Raw genomic sequence first — 15,000 nt, 5'->3', positions numbered from 1 at the left:
GGGTCGTTTCCAGATCAGGAGCGATGTGGAACAGAGAAAAACGATCCTCTGAGGGAAAAAGAGTTCTGCTTCTGTTTACAAAAATCAGTAGTCAGTGTGTGTGTGTGTGTGTGTGTGTGTGTGTGTGTGTGTGTGTGTGTGTGTGTGTGTGTGTGTGTGTGATTTCATCGATACAGCTGTTGGGATTATGGGGTGGTATGAAAACATTTGGAGATTCACTCTGTTTGCAAGAAAGTTTATTTATCTACATTTCCACACGATCACCTTCAAAATAGTCCCCTTGTACAGCAATACAGCGCCTCCCAGAGTTCTTCTGGAACGTGTGGAGCATCTTCTGCTATTCACGCTGGATCTCCACAACAGTGTTAAAATCTGCTATCACAAGATTGTCCTCATTGCGTTTGAGCAATTTGGGCATTTGTGCCATCAATGCTCTCTCTGTCTTTGCCAGAGGTTCTTTGCTAACTCTTCTCGATGTCTAGGTGACCAGCATGTATACGTGACAGCATGTTTGAACGAAAGCTTGAAGACACAATAATCTCAGATTATGTAAAAACTTCCTGGACTGTTGTGTCTGTAACAGTGATGTCTTTGCCTGGTCAGTATACAACAGTGCAATTATCCTTTTAGAGCTGAAGGATCATCACCTCACCTCATCTACATTAGAACCTGACTTTAGTGTCTGTATGCAGATCGGATCATGACTTCCTGGACAATGTGTCTTTTTGTACTTTTACTCAAGTGAAAGTTTAAAGGGACACTTTTAGTTTTACTGGAGTCACATTTTACTGAGTGGATCTCTGTAGCCTTGAAACTGATACCAGGGGTTTCTGCATCATTCTGACTCAAGACTGGTTTCTGGTGGTCACTTTCAACAATGACTTGCCAGCTGTAGATGTCATGGTGGACTCGCTTGCACCCAAACAGAAGGGCAAAGAGTTCTTTCTCAATTTAAGCATAATTTCACTTTTAGGGATTTTGACACATATGTGATGGATCACAGCAGGAGCAGTACCACCCCAAGCCTGTACTTTAAGGCATCAACTTGTAATCTGAGATCTTTGAGAGGATCAAAATAGGCTAAGACTGGGAATTCACTCAAACTCGAGGCTTTTTATTGAAGGTCCCAGACACATCGTGTGGGTTCTAGCTCTTCAATAATGGCTCAATCAAACTCGTTTCAGGCTAAAATGGCTAACCTGGATTTACAGGTGATATAGACAGTAGAAATAAAACATATGTTAATTTTGACCTGTGATTGGTCCAGATCCAGATATAAATTGTTCATCATGAAAGACATCATTGTTTCAAAAGCAGCACCTTGTAGCCTTTGTGTCAATGCCGAAGTTGCCTATTGGCTCGTTAAGAAGCTGAACAGCTCCCGTGGTTTGAGAGCAGGTAAAGTTGTATGTGGAACTACAGTGGGGGAAAAGATATTTGATCCCCTGCTGATTTTGTAAATGTACAAAAATCCAGAAAAATTATAAATTGATATTATATATAAATTAATTTGTATTTGATTGAGTGACATATGTATTTAATCCCGTACCAAATTAGCAAGAATTCTGACTCCCACACACCCAAATTAGTCCTGTACCTTTATGGAAATATTCCTGATATCAACTCATTATGTGAATAAAAGACACCTGTCACAGAATCAACCTCTTCCATTCAAACCTCTCCACCGCCAAAGAGCTGTCAAAGGACGTCAGGGAGATTGTAGACCTGCACAAGGCTGGAATGAGCTACAAGTCCATCAGTAAGAAGCTTCTGAGAAAGAGACCACTGTTGGCGTGAAAATTCGAAAATAAAAGAACTACAAGTTACGTAATTTGCCCTCACCTCATGGGGTAATGATGATTGTGAGAAAGGTGAGGGATCAGCCCACAGTTACACGGAAGAAGCGTGTTACCTTCCGATCAGAAACACAGTAAGGATCAACCACTGGGCTGTCACTCCCCCATATACATATAGTGTGTGTGTGTGTGTGTGTGTGTGTGTGTGTGTGTGTGTGTGTGTGCATAAGATCTTGTTAAATTTTTTTCAGCAGTTTTTCATTTACACGTCACAGACACTCTACTTTTTATTTATTTGTCTCTTGCTTTTAATGTTTAGTCGTTTCCTTGAAGGGTGTTAATCTTTTTGTGCCAGGAAACAATGCAGAAGTTTCACATGGAGAATGGCCAATAATAAACACACACACACACACACACACACACACACACACACACACACACACACACACACACACACTTACCCTTTGTGCCACATTCTTTCTCTCACACTGATACATTCATTCTAATGGCTGACACACTATCTTCTACTGACTCCTGCAGTGTGTGTGTGTGTGTGTGTGTGTGTGTGTGTGTGTGTGTGTTTGAGCTACTGGCTGGTAGTTTCGGTCAGCCCACCTGGCAGCCACTCTGTGTGTGTGTGTGTGTGTGTGTGTGTGTGTTTGTTTGAGAGAGACACAAAGACAAATAGAGGGGGAGATTAAACCCTTTCTGTACTTTCGGTTGGCACCTGGACACCACACACACACACACACACACACACACACACACACACATACACACATAGACACTGCTGTATATTTTTTTACAGTGTGTCGACCCCTAAACCCCTGAAACCCTGAACCCCTGAACCACGTCTGATCGTTATCTCCTTCAGCTGTTATGAACCAGTTCACCAATCAGCAGCAGAACAGTGTCCTGATTGGAAGTCTGGTGAGGGTCACATGCTGCACTTCATTTACCTCTGAACTTCATCCTGCACTTCATTTACCCCTGAACTTTATTTACCCCTGAACGTCATCCTGCACTTCATTTACCCCTGAACTTTATTTACCCCTGAACTTCATACTGCACTTTATTTACCCCTAAACTTTATTTACCCCTGAACTTCATACTGCACTTTATTTACCCCTGAACTTTATTTACCCCTGAACTTCATACTGCACTTTACTATTCTTCGCATATTCCAGAGATGTATAGGTCAGAGCAGAGGGTCAGTCATGTTACAGCGCCCCCTGGCATAATGGAGAAACTGGTGCTCAAACCGAAACCGTCCCATAAGTAATCCAGAGCCTTAACCACTGAGATACCACCCCCTCTGAAGTTAGAGAGATGGGGAATCAGAAGACCATGATCCAGAGATGGTTTATTTGAGGATGGATTTGGACTGAAATGAATATCAACAGTCTGCTACATTGGTTCAGAATCGCAGTTTGCATAAACAGTTCTGCATGTAAGAGTCCATCACTGAACACCTCAGGAATGATGGAACTGTAATGAAGGACATTTAGTGTCGAGGATGAGGTTCTGTTTTTTTGAGTCTGGTTCAACTTAGGGTTTCTTACTCATGAAGTCTCAGATTTTCCTTCACCACACTCACCACTGGATCACTCATTAGACTTACAATTATCAACTTTATAATTTTTTTACCTGTGTAAAGCTGTTTGGATAAAATGTCCATTGATAAAAGCGCTCCACAAATAAAGTTATCATGGAAAATGGGAGAAAAATCCCACGACTTCCTGAAAGGTCATCACACACAGCGACAGTCAGGCAGTGAGGTAACTGATTCTGTGAATTTCAGCCCCCAGCATGAATAAAATGATATATTGGTCTATGTATAGCACCATTTCCTGTGCTCTCTGCTACATCTATACGGCTCCAAACACTGGAACATGTCAAAAAGCTTTTCTCAGTACTTCATTGAAACTTCTTTTGCAGGAGTTATTTTGGTTTTGACACAAGAAACTCTACACTCCTGAATTGGGGGATTTTCTGCCTTTGTTCAGGGCAAATCCTCTTAAGATGGGGCAGGTTGGATGGGGGGCATCGGTGGAAGCCACTTTCAGGACTCTCCAGAGATGTTCAGTAGGGTTCAGGACATGGCTTTGGCTGGACCACTGTAGGACAATCACAGAGTCCCTGATCCACTCCTGTGTTGTCTTGGCTGTGTGTTCAGGGTCATTTTCATGTAGGAAGGTGGAACCTTCAGCCCAGAATGAATTCCTGAGTGCTGTGAAACTGATTTTTATTATCAGCTTTCCCTAAACCCAGACCAGTCATCCAGTCCCTGCAACAGAAAGCACCCCCACAGCATAATGCTGCCACCATCATGCTTCACTGTTGAGATGGATTTGGGCAGGTGAATAGTTTCTTTCAGACATACCTTTTAAAAATTAGGTCAAACAGTTCAATCTTGGATTTATCAGATCAGTGAATCTTGTTCCACTCAGTGTGAGAGACTTTCAGTAGGCTTCCATTGGTTTCACACTGAGAGTCTTCCAGCTAGGCCCTCTATCATAAAGCCCAGATCAGTGAAGTGCTGCAGTGATGGTTTTCCTTCTGGAACTTTCTCCATCTCCACACAGGATCTCCGGAAATCAGCCGGTGTGACCATCAGGTTCTTGATCTCCTCTCTTACCAAGGCTCTTCTCTCCAGATTGCACCAGATTTGGCCTGGTGACCAGCACTTGGATGTCAATGTGCCACACTTCTTCCATTTCAGAGTTATGAGGCCACTGTGCTCTTAGGAATCTTAAGTGCAGCAGAATGTTTTTGTAGCCTTCTCCAGATCTGTGCCTTCTAGAATCCTCTGAGCTCTGCAGCAGTTCCTTTCACCTCATGGCATGGTTTTTGCTCTAATCTGCATTGATCAGCTGTGAGGACTTCGATAGAGAGGTGTGTATCTTTCCACATCATGTCCAATCACTAACCTTTTTCACAGGCAGACTCTAGTCGAGGTGCAGAAACATCTCACAAATGATCATTAAAGAACATGTGATATTTCAGGTTTTTCATTTGAATCAATTTGTAGACATTTGGAGAATTTGGTTTTCACTTTGTCATTATGGGGAACTGAGTGGAGATTCAGGAGAATTGTGACTGTAGGATCAGACTGCAACATAACAACATTGAAAAAAGTGAAGGGGATCTGAATACTTTCCAATGCACTCAATATGCAACACACACACACACACACACACACACACACACACACACACACACACACACTCTATATGGTCAAACGTTTGTGGACACATAACATTAAGATTGCTATGTGCAATAAGTATAAATATGAAATAAAATATAAAGCTGATATTTTGTGGCTGCTGTTTTCACTGTGGTGAGATTCAAGAATTCAAACAGGAACCCATCTAGGAACTCTCAAGTTTCTGGAACTCTGAAGTTTCCGTCCTCGTTGTCTGAGTTACATCAATTACTTTAAATCCCGTTAACAATGCGGAGGGAAAACCTGTGTGTGTGTGTGTGTGTGTGTGTGTCAGACACATAAGATGCTGGAATGACAATTAAGTTCACTCCTCTACATCTTCAATCTTCTCTCACTTTGTTCATTTTGGTGGGAAATGAGAAAATCTGAAAGGCCACCTTAAGACCCCCCACCACACACACCCACACCCACACACACACACACACACACAGGTTCTCCCTCCGCATTTTTAGGGGATTTGGGCCATCTGCAGACCCTTGAGGAACAAAAAAGGGTGTTCCTGTGGTGGCTGTAGAGTTATCCACAGAGATTAGAGGGTTATCACACACACACACACACACACACACACACACACACACACACGTGATCTTACAGCTTATTATCAAAAAACTTTTATTTCACTTTCGTTCCTTATTTTCCATCTTTTTTCAGATTTCCTGATTTTGTTTCAGATTTTTTTACTCCCATTTCTGAATTATGGAAAGTTTAATCGAATTTTTACGACTGTATAAACAAAAAGTCTTTAAACTCCTTAATGAGTTACTGTAATAAAGATTAACTGGTCTCAATTAGGGCGAAGGAGGGGTGTAAACTTTTGAGCAAGCCGCTGACTGAGAGTGTTGCTGCGATGTTCAGGCAGTTGATGGTGCAATTAATCAATTCCTAAATGTGTTTATTTATAAATAAATACTTTAAGAACAGCAGCCTGGATCCTGATTGGTCAGGAAGTGTTGATTAACTGGACTGCACTTTACTCCTCTTACACCAAACCTGTATATGATAGGAATCCTAGATTCTGATTGGCTGAGAAGTGTGTGTGTGTGTGTGTGTGTGTGTGTGTGTGTGTGTGTGTGAAGTGACTTCATTCGTTTAAATCGGTGTTTAATCACAAACATAGACACAATATTCTCTTTCTAAACATCTTATTCACAGTATTTACAAAGTCTGTACACACACACACACACACACACACACACACACACACACACACACACACACACACATAGTGAGGCAGGAAGAAGTGGCTTAGAGTTGTTTGGTTTCTCTTTCCACTAGAATAGTGCACAATCATGATCACACACACTCACACACACACACACACACACACTCACACACACTCACACACACACACACACACTCACAACAATCTGGTTTTAAAGAACAGGTCTGGGTGTGGTGTCCGTCTGAGCTGAACATTGTGATGTAAAATTAAATAGATTTCTCCTGTACATCTTTTATACACAGTATTTATACAGAAATATTTTCACAACCTCGAGTAAATAAAATCCAGCGTGTGTTGTGAAAAAATACAAATAAAAATCTGCTCATTTCAAATAAAACACTAGTGAAGGTAATTTAGACGTGTGAACGGGGACGTGTGAAAGTGCTTCGACAGCTGATCCGGACCTTTCTACCCGGTTACATGGTTCTGTCTGTGTGTGTGTGTGTGTGTGTGTGTGTGTTTGTGTGTATGAGAGTGTGTGTGTGTGTGTGTATATGTATGTGTGTGTGTGTGTTTTTGCGCTACATATCGTCTGCTTTTGTTTGGTTTCAGCTCCCTCCTTTTCCCTCAGTGCAAAAGTATATATATAGTATTTATTAAACCCGTGACGTGAATACTGACATATAGCTTACGTGTCCTGAGGTGTCACGTCTCACGTCTTGTGTCTCGCTCAGCCTTGCATGGACACACGCACAAGCTCTGAAATGTCTGTCTGTCTTAGTCCAAATGACAATGTTGGGTCAGCGTGTAAGGACACGCCTCTAATTCCACCAGGCCGTGTGTGTGTGTGTGTGTGTGTGTGTGTGTGTGTGTGTGTGTGCCTGATGTTTCTCTGTTCTGTATCTGAGGATCTTTATGAAGATCTCCTCGTCTGTCTCTCTCTCTGTGAAGAAGACGTCCCATCTCAGTGTTGGTCACGTGTCGAGGGTGCAGGGAATCTGCAGGTCCTGCTTGGCACGCTCGTACACTCGCAGGAAGTCCTTGTACCTAGGTGCGCAGGTGAGCCACGCCTCCCCAAAGTGGGCGTGTCCGGTGAAGAGGAAGCTCCCGGAGCCAGCGCGGACACCGCAGCGCAGCAGAGTTCGGATCTCTCCGGAGTGAGTGCGCCGACCCACGCTGGAGAACACAGGCCACTTCTGACGATACACACGTGTGGTGCTCACCCTGATCACCGAGACGCGCTGCCCGGGGTCCACTTCCACAGCACGGATATTCCCACGCACCACTACACACACACACACACACACACACACACACGGTTTACTTATGAGTACAAATCCAAACTCTCACAATGTTCCATCTGTTTATCTAGACAGTGTGTGTGTGTGTGTGTGTGTGTGTGTGTGTGTGGACGTTAGCTGACCTTGTTCTTAATTTTAAATTCTTTGACTCCAGTAATTTAATCTGCCCCTTGAGACACAACCCCCACACACACACACACACACACACACACACACACACTGAGTTTCCAGTGTTCTTCCCACATTTCAATTTAAACTTGTTGTGTGTTTGTGTATGTGTTTGCGTGTGTGTGTATATGTGCGTATATGTGTGTGCACGTGTGCACTTACTCCACTAGGACATGTTAGGTGCTGCTGTGTGAACTTTAACCCCCAAGAGTGGGTGGGGCAGAATTCCACTGTTAGAACAAAGGAGAGTGTGTGTGTGTGTGTGTGTGTGTGTGTGTCTCCATTTGCTGTATTTATTATAAAAAGCAGTACATGTCGATGTCTTTTTATCATGGTGTGTAAATGAGTGTGTGTGTGTGTGTGTGTGTGTGTGTGATTGGATTATACGGTGTATGTGAGACTCACCAAAGTCACTGGTGCACACTGCCATCAGCATCTCTGTGTCGTTACATGGCCTGCACGCTCCTAACACACACACACACACACACACACACACACACACACACACAAAGAAAAATATATACCATTTAGTTTCTTTCATGCACACTGGGTAGAGTTCTTTTCACTGAATAACCTGATTCAAAACACACACACACACACACACACACACACACACACACACACACAGGCTATGTTCCAAATTTCCTGGTTGTCATAGTGAGACTGGAACACACATTTACAAAGTGTGTGTGTGTGAGAGAACAGAAAAGGAAGTAACACCATATACAACATATTACTTTTACAGCTTAGAGACCAGTCCACAGGTGTGTGTGTGTGTGTGTGTGTGTGTGTGTGTGTGTGTGTGTGCATTGATTGGTGTGATTTAAGGCACCTGTTGAAAAGCAGCGAGGTGTGAAGTCTTCTAAACACTTCCTGTTATTCAGTTCCCCTCAATACACACACACACACACACACACACACACACACACAAAACCACCTGTGCGTCCCTCACACTCGTTAAAAGTTGTGCGAGTGTGTGTGTGTGTGTGTGTGAGAGAGAAACGTCTTATGGAGCATCGATGCATTTTTTAAATTTCCTAGCATCCTGTGTGTGTGTGTGTGTGTGTGTGTGTATGTGTGTGTGTGTGTCTTTAGCTCCTGAACAAAAGCTCTGTCCCTCAGCTGACCATCCCCCCGTTACCACGGATACGGCTCGTTCATGCGGTATGTTGAAAGGACTCGTCCCCTCTCCATACTGAGCTTTTGTCCTCCGCTCTATCCCTCTCTCACTCCGTCCCTCCCCCTCTCAATCTCTCTGTCTCTGCTTCTCCCTTTTCCCACACTGTGTGTGTGTGTGTGTGTGTGTGTGTGTGTGTGTGTGTGTGTGTGTGTGTGTGTGTGTTTTAGCAGTGATTGAAGGAAATGCCGTTGTGTTTGATGATGAAGTTTGGGACATGGTGTGTCATCTGTATAATCTGAAACCCTGTCTGACGGCCATCTTGGTTTAGAGTTGACTCGGGATCCAAACTCTATTTGGACCTTCACTGAGGTCTTCACATTTGCTCACCTTCTTCTCTGTCTAAATCATCGTCCACGGTGTTGACGGATATCTGTGGCATCCAGTCTCCTCTCAGTTCGTAGCGGAACGCCGCGATGCGCCTGCTGATGTCGCTGTGGGGTGTGGCCTGCAGGAACAGGGCGGTGCTTTCCCCAGGTGCAAGGCTGAAACAGTGAATGCGAGCAGGACCTGGTGGGTCGCTCACTAGAAGCTCCAAGACTCCGCCTCTTTCCAGGTAAAGCTGGGCCCCGCCCCACTGAGGCTCCGGCTTGATGCAGACGGACGAGGGTGTCCCAGCGGCCCCACCCACCCTGTGGCCGGGTAGACGGGGTAAGAGGGTGAGGCGCAGGGCTCCGGTGGGGTACAGGAACTCGACGGAACCTTCTGAACAGCGCAGGAACACCTGCTCCACACTCTGCTCCGGCTGAGAGAGACCACTATAGAGAGAGGTGAGAGAGGTGAGAGTCATCAACACCTGATGATGTTCTGCACACCCTAACAGATGTTCAGGTATCCCACACTCAGTGTTCATGCAACTTCATCTGACTGTTAAGTGAAGCTGTGGGCCACCTGCAGGCCAAATCCTGTTACTGCACCACGCTCCCAACAGCACACAAACTCCATTAACATACAGTGAGGTTTTTATAGTCTTATTAATACTATATGTATTATTTATATTCATGGTAATTAATTAATTGATTCATTAGTTTATTCAGTAAGCGTCGACACGGCTCACATTTGCGCATGCGCACTACGGGGTTATTTAAATCCTGTGCATGCATAGGAATTTATTAAAGGAGCTTGGGAAAGTTTTTCCGCAAAAAAAAAAAATTATAATAATAATAATAAAAGCGTAAATGATAAAATATAAAAGTCGATATATATGCGGTGAAATACATTTATATTTAATATTTTAAATGATATAATATTACATGTATTCTATTAGAAGAGCCTCAGGATTATTCGGGTTCGGGTCAGGATCAGTTTTATGCACTATATAAACAGTATTTTATCTGATCTGTATTTGTTACACACACACACACACACACACACACACACACACACACACACACACACACACAGGAAATAATAAATATTGATCATATCTGCACTTATGGGAGACTCGTACCTTCCCTTCCAGCTGCACTCATCAGCGGCTCTGCTCGCGCCGGTCAGCGCCATGATCACCCACATCCACATCTCCATGCCCATGCCCGGTCCTCCACACGCCCGAGGGCTGAGACAGACCCGGTCACCGCGGGGGTAAAGTCCTCTCCCCCGGGAAACGAGAGGAACAATGATACAAATTAAAGAAAAAATACAATCCTCGATTCTACAGAGTCCATGATCGCCTTCATGCCCGTCCTCCGTTCTTTGTAATTCCTGTCCCTAATGTTCAGTAACTGTCCCCGGTGTCTGCGCTCCTGTCCCCGGTGTCTGCGCTCCTGTCCCCGGTGTCTGCGCTCCTGTCCCCGGTGAGATTCTCTCGGAGTGCGCGAGCAGCCGCCGGGAGCCGCAACTTCTTGAGTGCGGAGGAATGCGCGCGCAGCCAATCAGCGCTCAGAGAGCAGAAACTTTAAACTGGAGGAGGAGTGAGGGGGGTTGATGGGGTTGGGGATTTGGACACCTCCGGAGCCATGACGTCATGGATGTGTGTGTGAAAGGAGGGGAAAAAGCATCCTGATTAAACTTGTCTTTATTATTATTATTATTATTATTATTATTATTAATATTATTATTATTATTATTAATATTAATATTATTATTATTTTATTTTTTATTTTTTTAAGATAAAAAAGGTGTTCGTATAACCCTGTAATAATAACAACCTGAAGTGCTGATTTATTACAATTATTTTTTGATTGAACATGATTTTATCTTGAATAAACTCATTAAGTTTCAATATCAAGTTTCAGGTTTTATTGGTCATATGTGCAGATGTCTGTAACATTTAATAGAATGATTTCTCTAAAAGTGAGGCTTCAGCAAAACCAGCAAATATTAAATATTACATTTAACAATATTAAACAGTAAAGAGGAAAAAAGAGAACAAAATTATTAATGACACGAAAAAAGTTATGTGCATAAGTATGTATATATAATTATATAAACCTTTACATATATGCCATATTAGCATGAGGTATCTTTTATAAAACTATTGAAAATGGAGATGTAAAGTAGAATGATGTGAAGTTGACAGCAGGTGTGCAAATTCAGGATCATTATTTCTCCTGATTATTATGTAGAAACTCTCTTTAAGTTCAATTATTATTTTTCACATATTATTTTCCTACTACCTCAAACTCATTACTACAGTCTACAAAGAGAATGATTGATTGGTTGATTGGTTGATTGATTGATTGACACACATCAATTTATCGTTGATTATGTTATTAAATGTGTTCTGGTAAGTAAACAAAAGTGAATAAATAAAAAATAAAGAGGAAATGTATAAATAACACCAGTTATAATAACCCCAGTGTACAGGAATCATGATATCGTACATCAGAACCCAGACATTGTGACTCAACTAGTTATTGACAGAAATGAATGAGGTTTTAAGTTGAAATAAACACTTGATTTTCCCATTTGGAAAGTTCTCTCATTGGGTTGAATGGTTTTGGGGAGGTCCTGCCTGAATCCGGAGGAAGGACGATTCTGTGAGACATGTTTCAGCTGAGCTCTGAAGCTCATGACTGTAAATGATTAGGGTTTTTATTTTCCAGTTGATGTGTATACATTCACATTCTTCAAATCCACATAGAATTCAGCTCCAATGCATTAATAAACAGTGAGACTGTAAAGAAAGCAAACATGGAGATGTAATGATGAAGAGAGTGAAGGATTTCACTTGATGTTGATGAACAAAAACATTATCTAGTAGGTGTGTTCCAGTAAACTGATTTCATTAAGTTGGTATTGGTAGTGAGGGTTAAACTGAAGGAGTCTTCTATATGATGACATGAGCGCTCATTTTACACTCATGTCCTTCAGTGACCTGCTGAGTCCCTCAACAATGATGGAACCCTTGAGCATGGCCTTTAACCCTGAACTGCTCAGTCGAAAGTCGCTCTGGATCACGCCGGTTGCCAAATGCCGTAAATGTAACTGTGAAATGATCTGCTGGGGTTTGGATATATTTGAGTTGAACAGGTTTTCTTCAGGCTGATGTTGAACTTTATGGTTCTTTATCAATAGAAAAGTAAACGAAGGCTGATAATGGAGTTTTGCTTCAGTGAGATCTGAAAGGAGAACCAGTGACCAGATCAGAGCAAGAGAGAGAAGAAAGTGAGACAGAGGGAGGTGATGAGACAGGGTCGTCCTGACGTGTCTCACTTTTACTGTGTCGCTCTTTCATCTTTCTGTGTGTGTGTGTGTGTGTGTATGCATAAAAACGAGTGTGTGTGTGTGTGTGTGTGTGTGTGTGTGTGTGTGATGTGGTTATGACAGGCCCTTTGACACAAACGCAAAGGTCCAGTGGTCCTGCTGATGTGTGTGTGTGTGTGAGTCCCTGCTGTGATTCTGGGTATAAGGGGAGTCTTTTGTTTTGTAATGGCCATTTCAAAGGACCAACACATGAAAGGAAGGGTCTGTGTGTGTGTGTGTGTGTGTGTGTTATCATTATGTCAAATATAAAATCATAAAAAGTGTAGTTTGTGTTGTACATGTGCGCACACACACACAGACTGTGTACAGTGTTGGTATAAGTGGATACTGAGTTCTGGATTGTGTTTGGTCAGAAGGTGACAGACAGACAGGCAGACAGACAGACTGACAGGCAGACAGACAGACTGACAGGCAGACAGACAGACAGACAGACAGACAGACAGAAGGGCTGAGGGCCAGGAGCCAAAAGTAAATGCAATAAAACATTTTATTCAAATGAAAGTTGCCACGGGTCCCCACATTTATGATTCCATAATGTTTAGAAAATATATATATATAAATAAATAAAACAATACATAGAATATGAACATGGCTTGTATTTTGTGTGGCTAATGCAGGTTTATTTTCAGGGTGGTAGTTCAGTGAAAATTAAAGTTCATTCCAGTTTATTAAACAGTAGAGTTCAACGCCTACTTCAGCTTTTCAAGGTTTTTCCAAAATTTCATTTTTTCACATTTTCTGTCCTTTTCTCATTAAAATGTGATATATGACATTAGCTAACGTTGCCTCATGGGCCCTAGTTTTGTGCGTCTCTGCGTTATTGCTGAATGACAAGCTTGTAACACAATTGAGCAATAATACAAATAAATGTCTGTTTGTTTTTTTACTTTCAATTATTTATATATTCAATAACAATGAACAAATGATGTTTATTAAAATTGAAAACTAGGGGATTTGATTATAGGAGATTGTTTTTAGTTCAACACACAGTGATTTATTTATTCACATTAAAAGCAGAATATAATTATATTCCTAAACTGGACGATATTTTCGATATAAAAAGATCGAAATGAGGGTTTATTTTTATATGACACAGCGTTTTGATCTGAAGAGAACAGAATGAGAGACGAGCATTATATCGAGCACTGTGGGTTAGTGATTTGTTTGAGGTTGTGTGTCATGTTTATCAGAGAGAGAAAACACTGAATTATCCTCCAAGATGTTTAATGTTCAATAAAAGAGGAAACAATGGCAGCGAGTTGACATGCTGCAGCTAATTCTACACTAACGCTGTCAAAGCCAGGAGCTCTATTTGTATTTTAGGATCAAATATCATTGTCATGATGATGTGAGTGGGCAGAACAAAGTGTTTAACTCTCTTGGATCTTGGTACAGCTGTGTTTGAGCAACACACACACACACACACACACACAAACACACACTCGTGAAACAGCAATGAGAACATTAGTGTCAGTTTTCACAGGTCATTCATATGAGGGTCTACAAGGCAAAAAACAGAGGTCTCTCTCTGTGTGTGTGTGTGTGTGTGTGTGTGTGTGTGTGTGTGTGTGTGTGAGGGTGTAGGGACAAGTTTAGGTGGGAAAAGGTTTTTCTGACAATTTCCACTGACTCATTGAAAAACTGGACAAGCGTGAAAAGTCATGGGAAAACACACACTCACACACACACACACACACACACACACACACACACACACACACACACTGGAAAAGATAATTATGATAATTATGCTGTTCTATTTGGCTGCAGTGATTTGATCTTGTGTTCTAAGTCATTACATAATCTAAACTAATGCATGTTATTATGAACTAATTAGTCCTTTGACCTCTGTGTGTGTGTGTGTGTGTGTGTGTGTGTGTGTGTGTGTGTGTGTGTGTGTTGTTAGCCCAACAATGAGATGTGTGTGTTTCAATGTGAAGGAGAACAAATAACAAACACACAGAGTCTACAGGTGGAGCTCTTTATATTCACATCTGAAAAGACTGAGTGTAATTGTGTGTGTGTGTGTGTGGTGTGTGTGTGTGTGTGTGTGTGTGTGTGTGTGTGAGTGAGTGGGAGAGAGACAGGGAGCGCTTGAGACTGAGACACAGGTCAGGATTCTATACACCTGAGTAACACTACACCTATACACACACACACACACACACACACACACACACACACACACACACACACACACACACATTGTGTTTGTGGGTAAATAAAGGTTCCGTAGTTCCACTGATTCTCGTAGAAACGTCTAGAAACGTCACACACCTCTGTTAAACATGCACACACACACACACACACACACACACACACACACACACACATTTAAACATAGAAAAGAGTTTTCTTTTTTCCACAAAGAGACATTTATTGATTGTTCTAGATGTTGTTTCTTTCTCTCTCACACACACACACACACACACACACACACATATATTTCTTTTCGAACACTG

At 42.1% G+C, this 15,000-nt stretch overlaps 2 protein-coding genes across 3 annotated transcripts in view; both read right to left on the bottom strand.

Moving 5' to 3' along the window:
- LOC124385132 (NLR family CARD domain-containing protein 3-like) overlaps positions 1-15,000 on the bottom strand; it is a 987,530-nt gene that overhangs the window by 262,629 nt on the left and 709,901 nt on the right. The gene's annotated exons all lie outside the window — the stretch shown is intronic.
- Positions 7,055-10,413, bottom strand: metrn (meteorin, glial cell differentiation regulator). The gene is made up of 4 exons (XM_046848307.1): positions 10,281-10,413; positions 9,161-9,588; positions 8,059-8,118; positions 7,055-7,469 (listed from the first exon to the last, which is right to left on the bottom strand). Exons 1-4 carry the CDS (start codon positions 10,361-10,363, stop codon positions 7,159-7,161), a joined length of 882 nt encoding a protein of 293 aa, XP_046704263.1. The 5' UTR covers positions 10,364-10,413; the 3' UTR covers positions 7,055-7,158.

This window comes from Silurus meridionalis, chromosome 4 (genome assembly GCF_014805685.1).
Source record: "Silurus meridionalis isolate SWU-2019-XX chromosome 4, ASM1480568v1, whole genome shotgun sequence".
Taxonomy (NCBI): Eukaryota; Metazoa; Chordata; class Actinopteri; order Siluriformes; family Siluridae; genus Silurus; species Silurus meridionalis.
The sequence above is the reverse complement of the archived record's forward strand: the minus strand, read 5'-3'. Positions and strand labels throughout refer to the sequence as shown.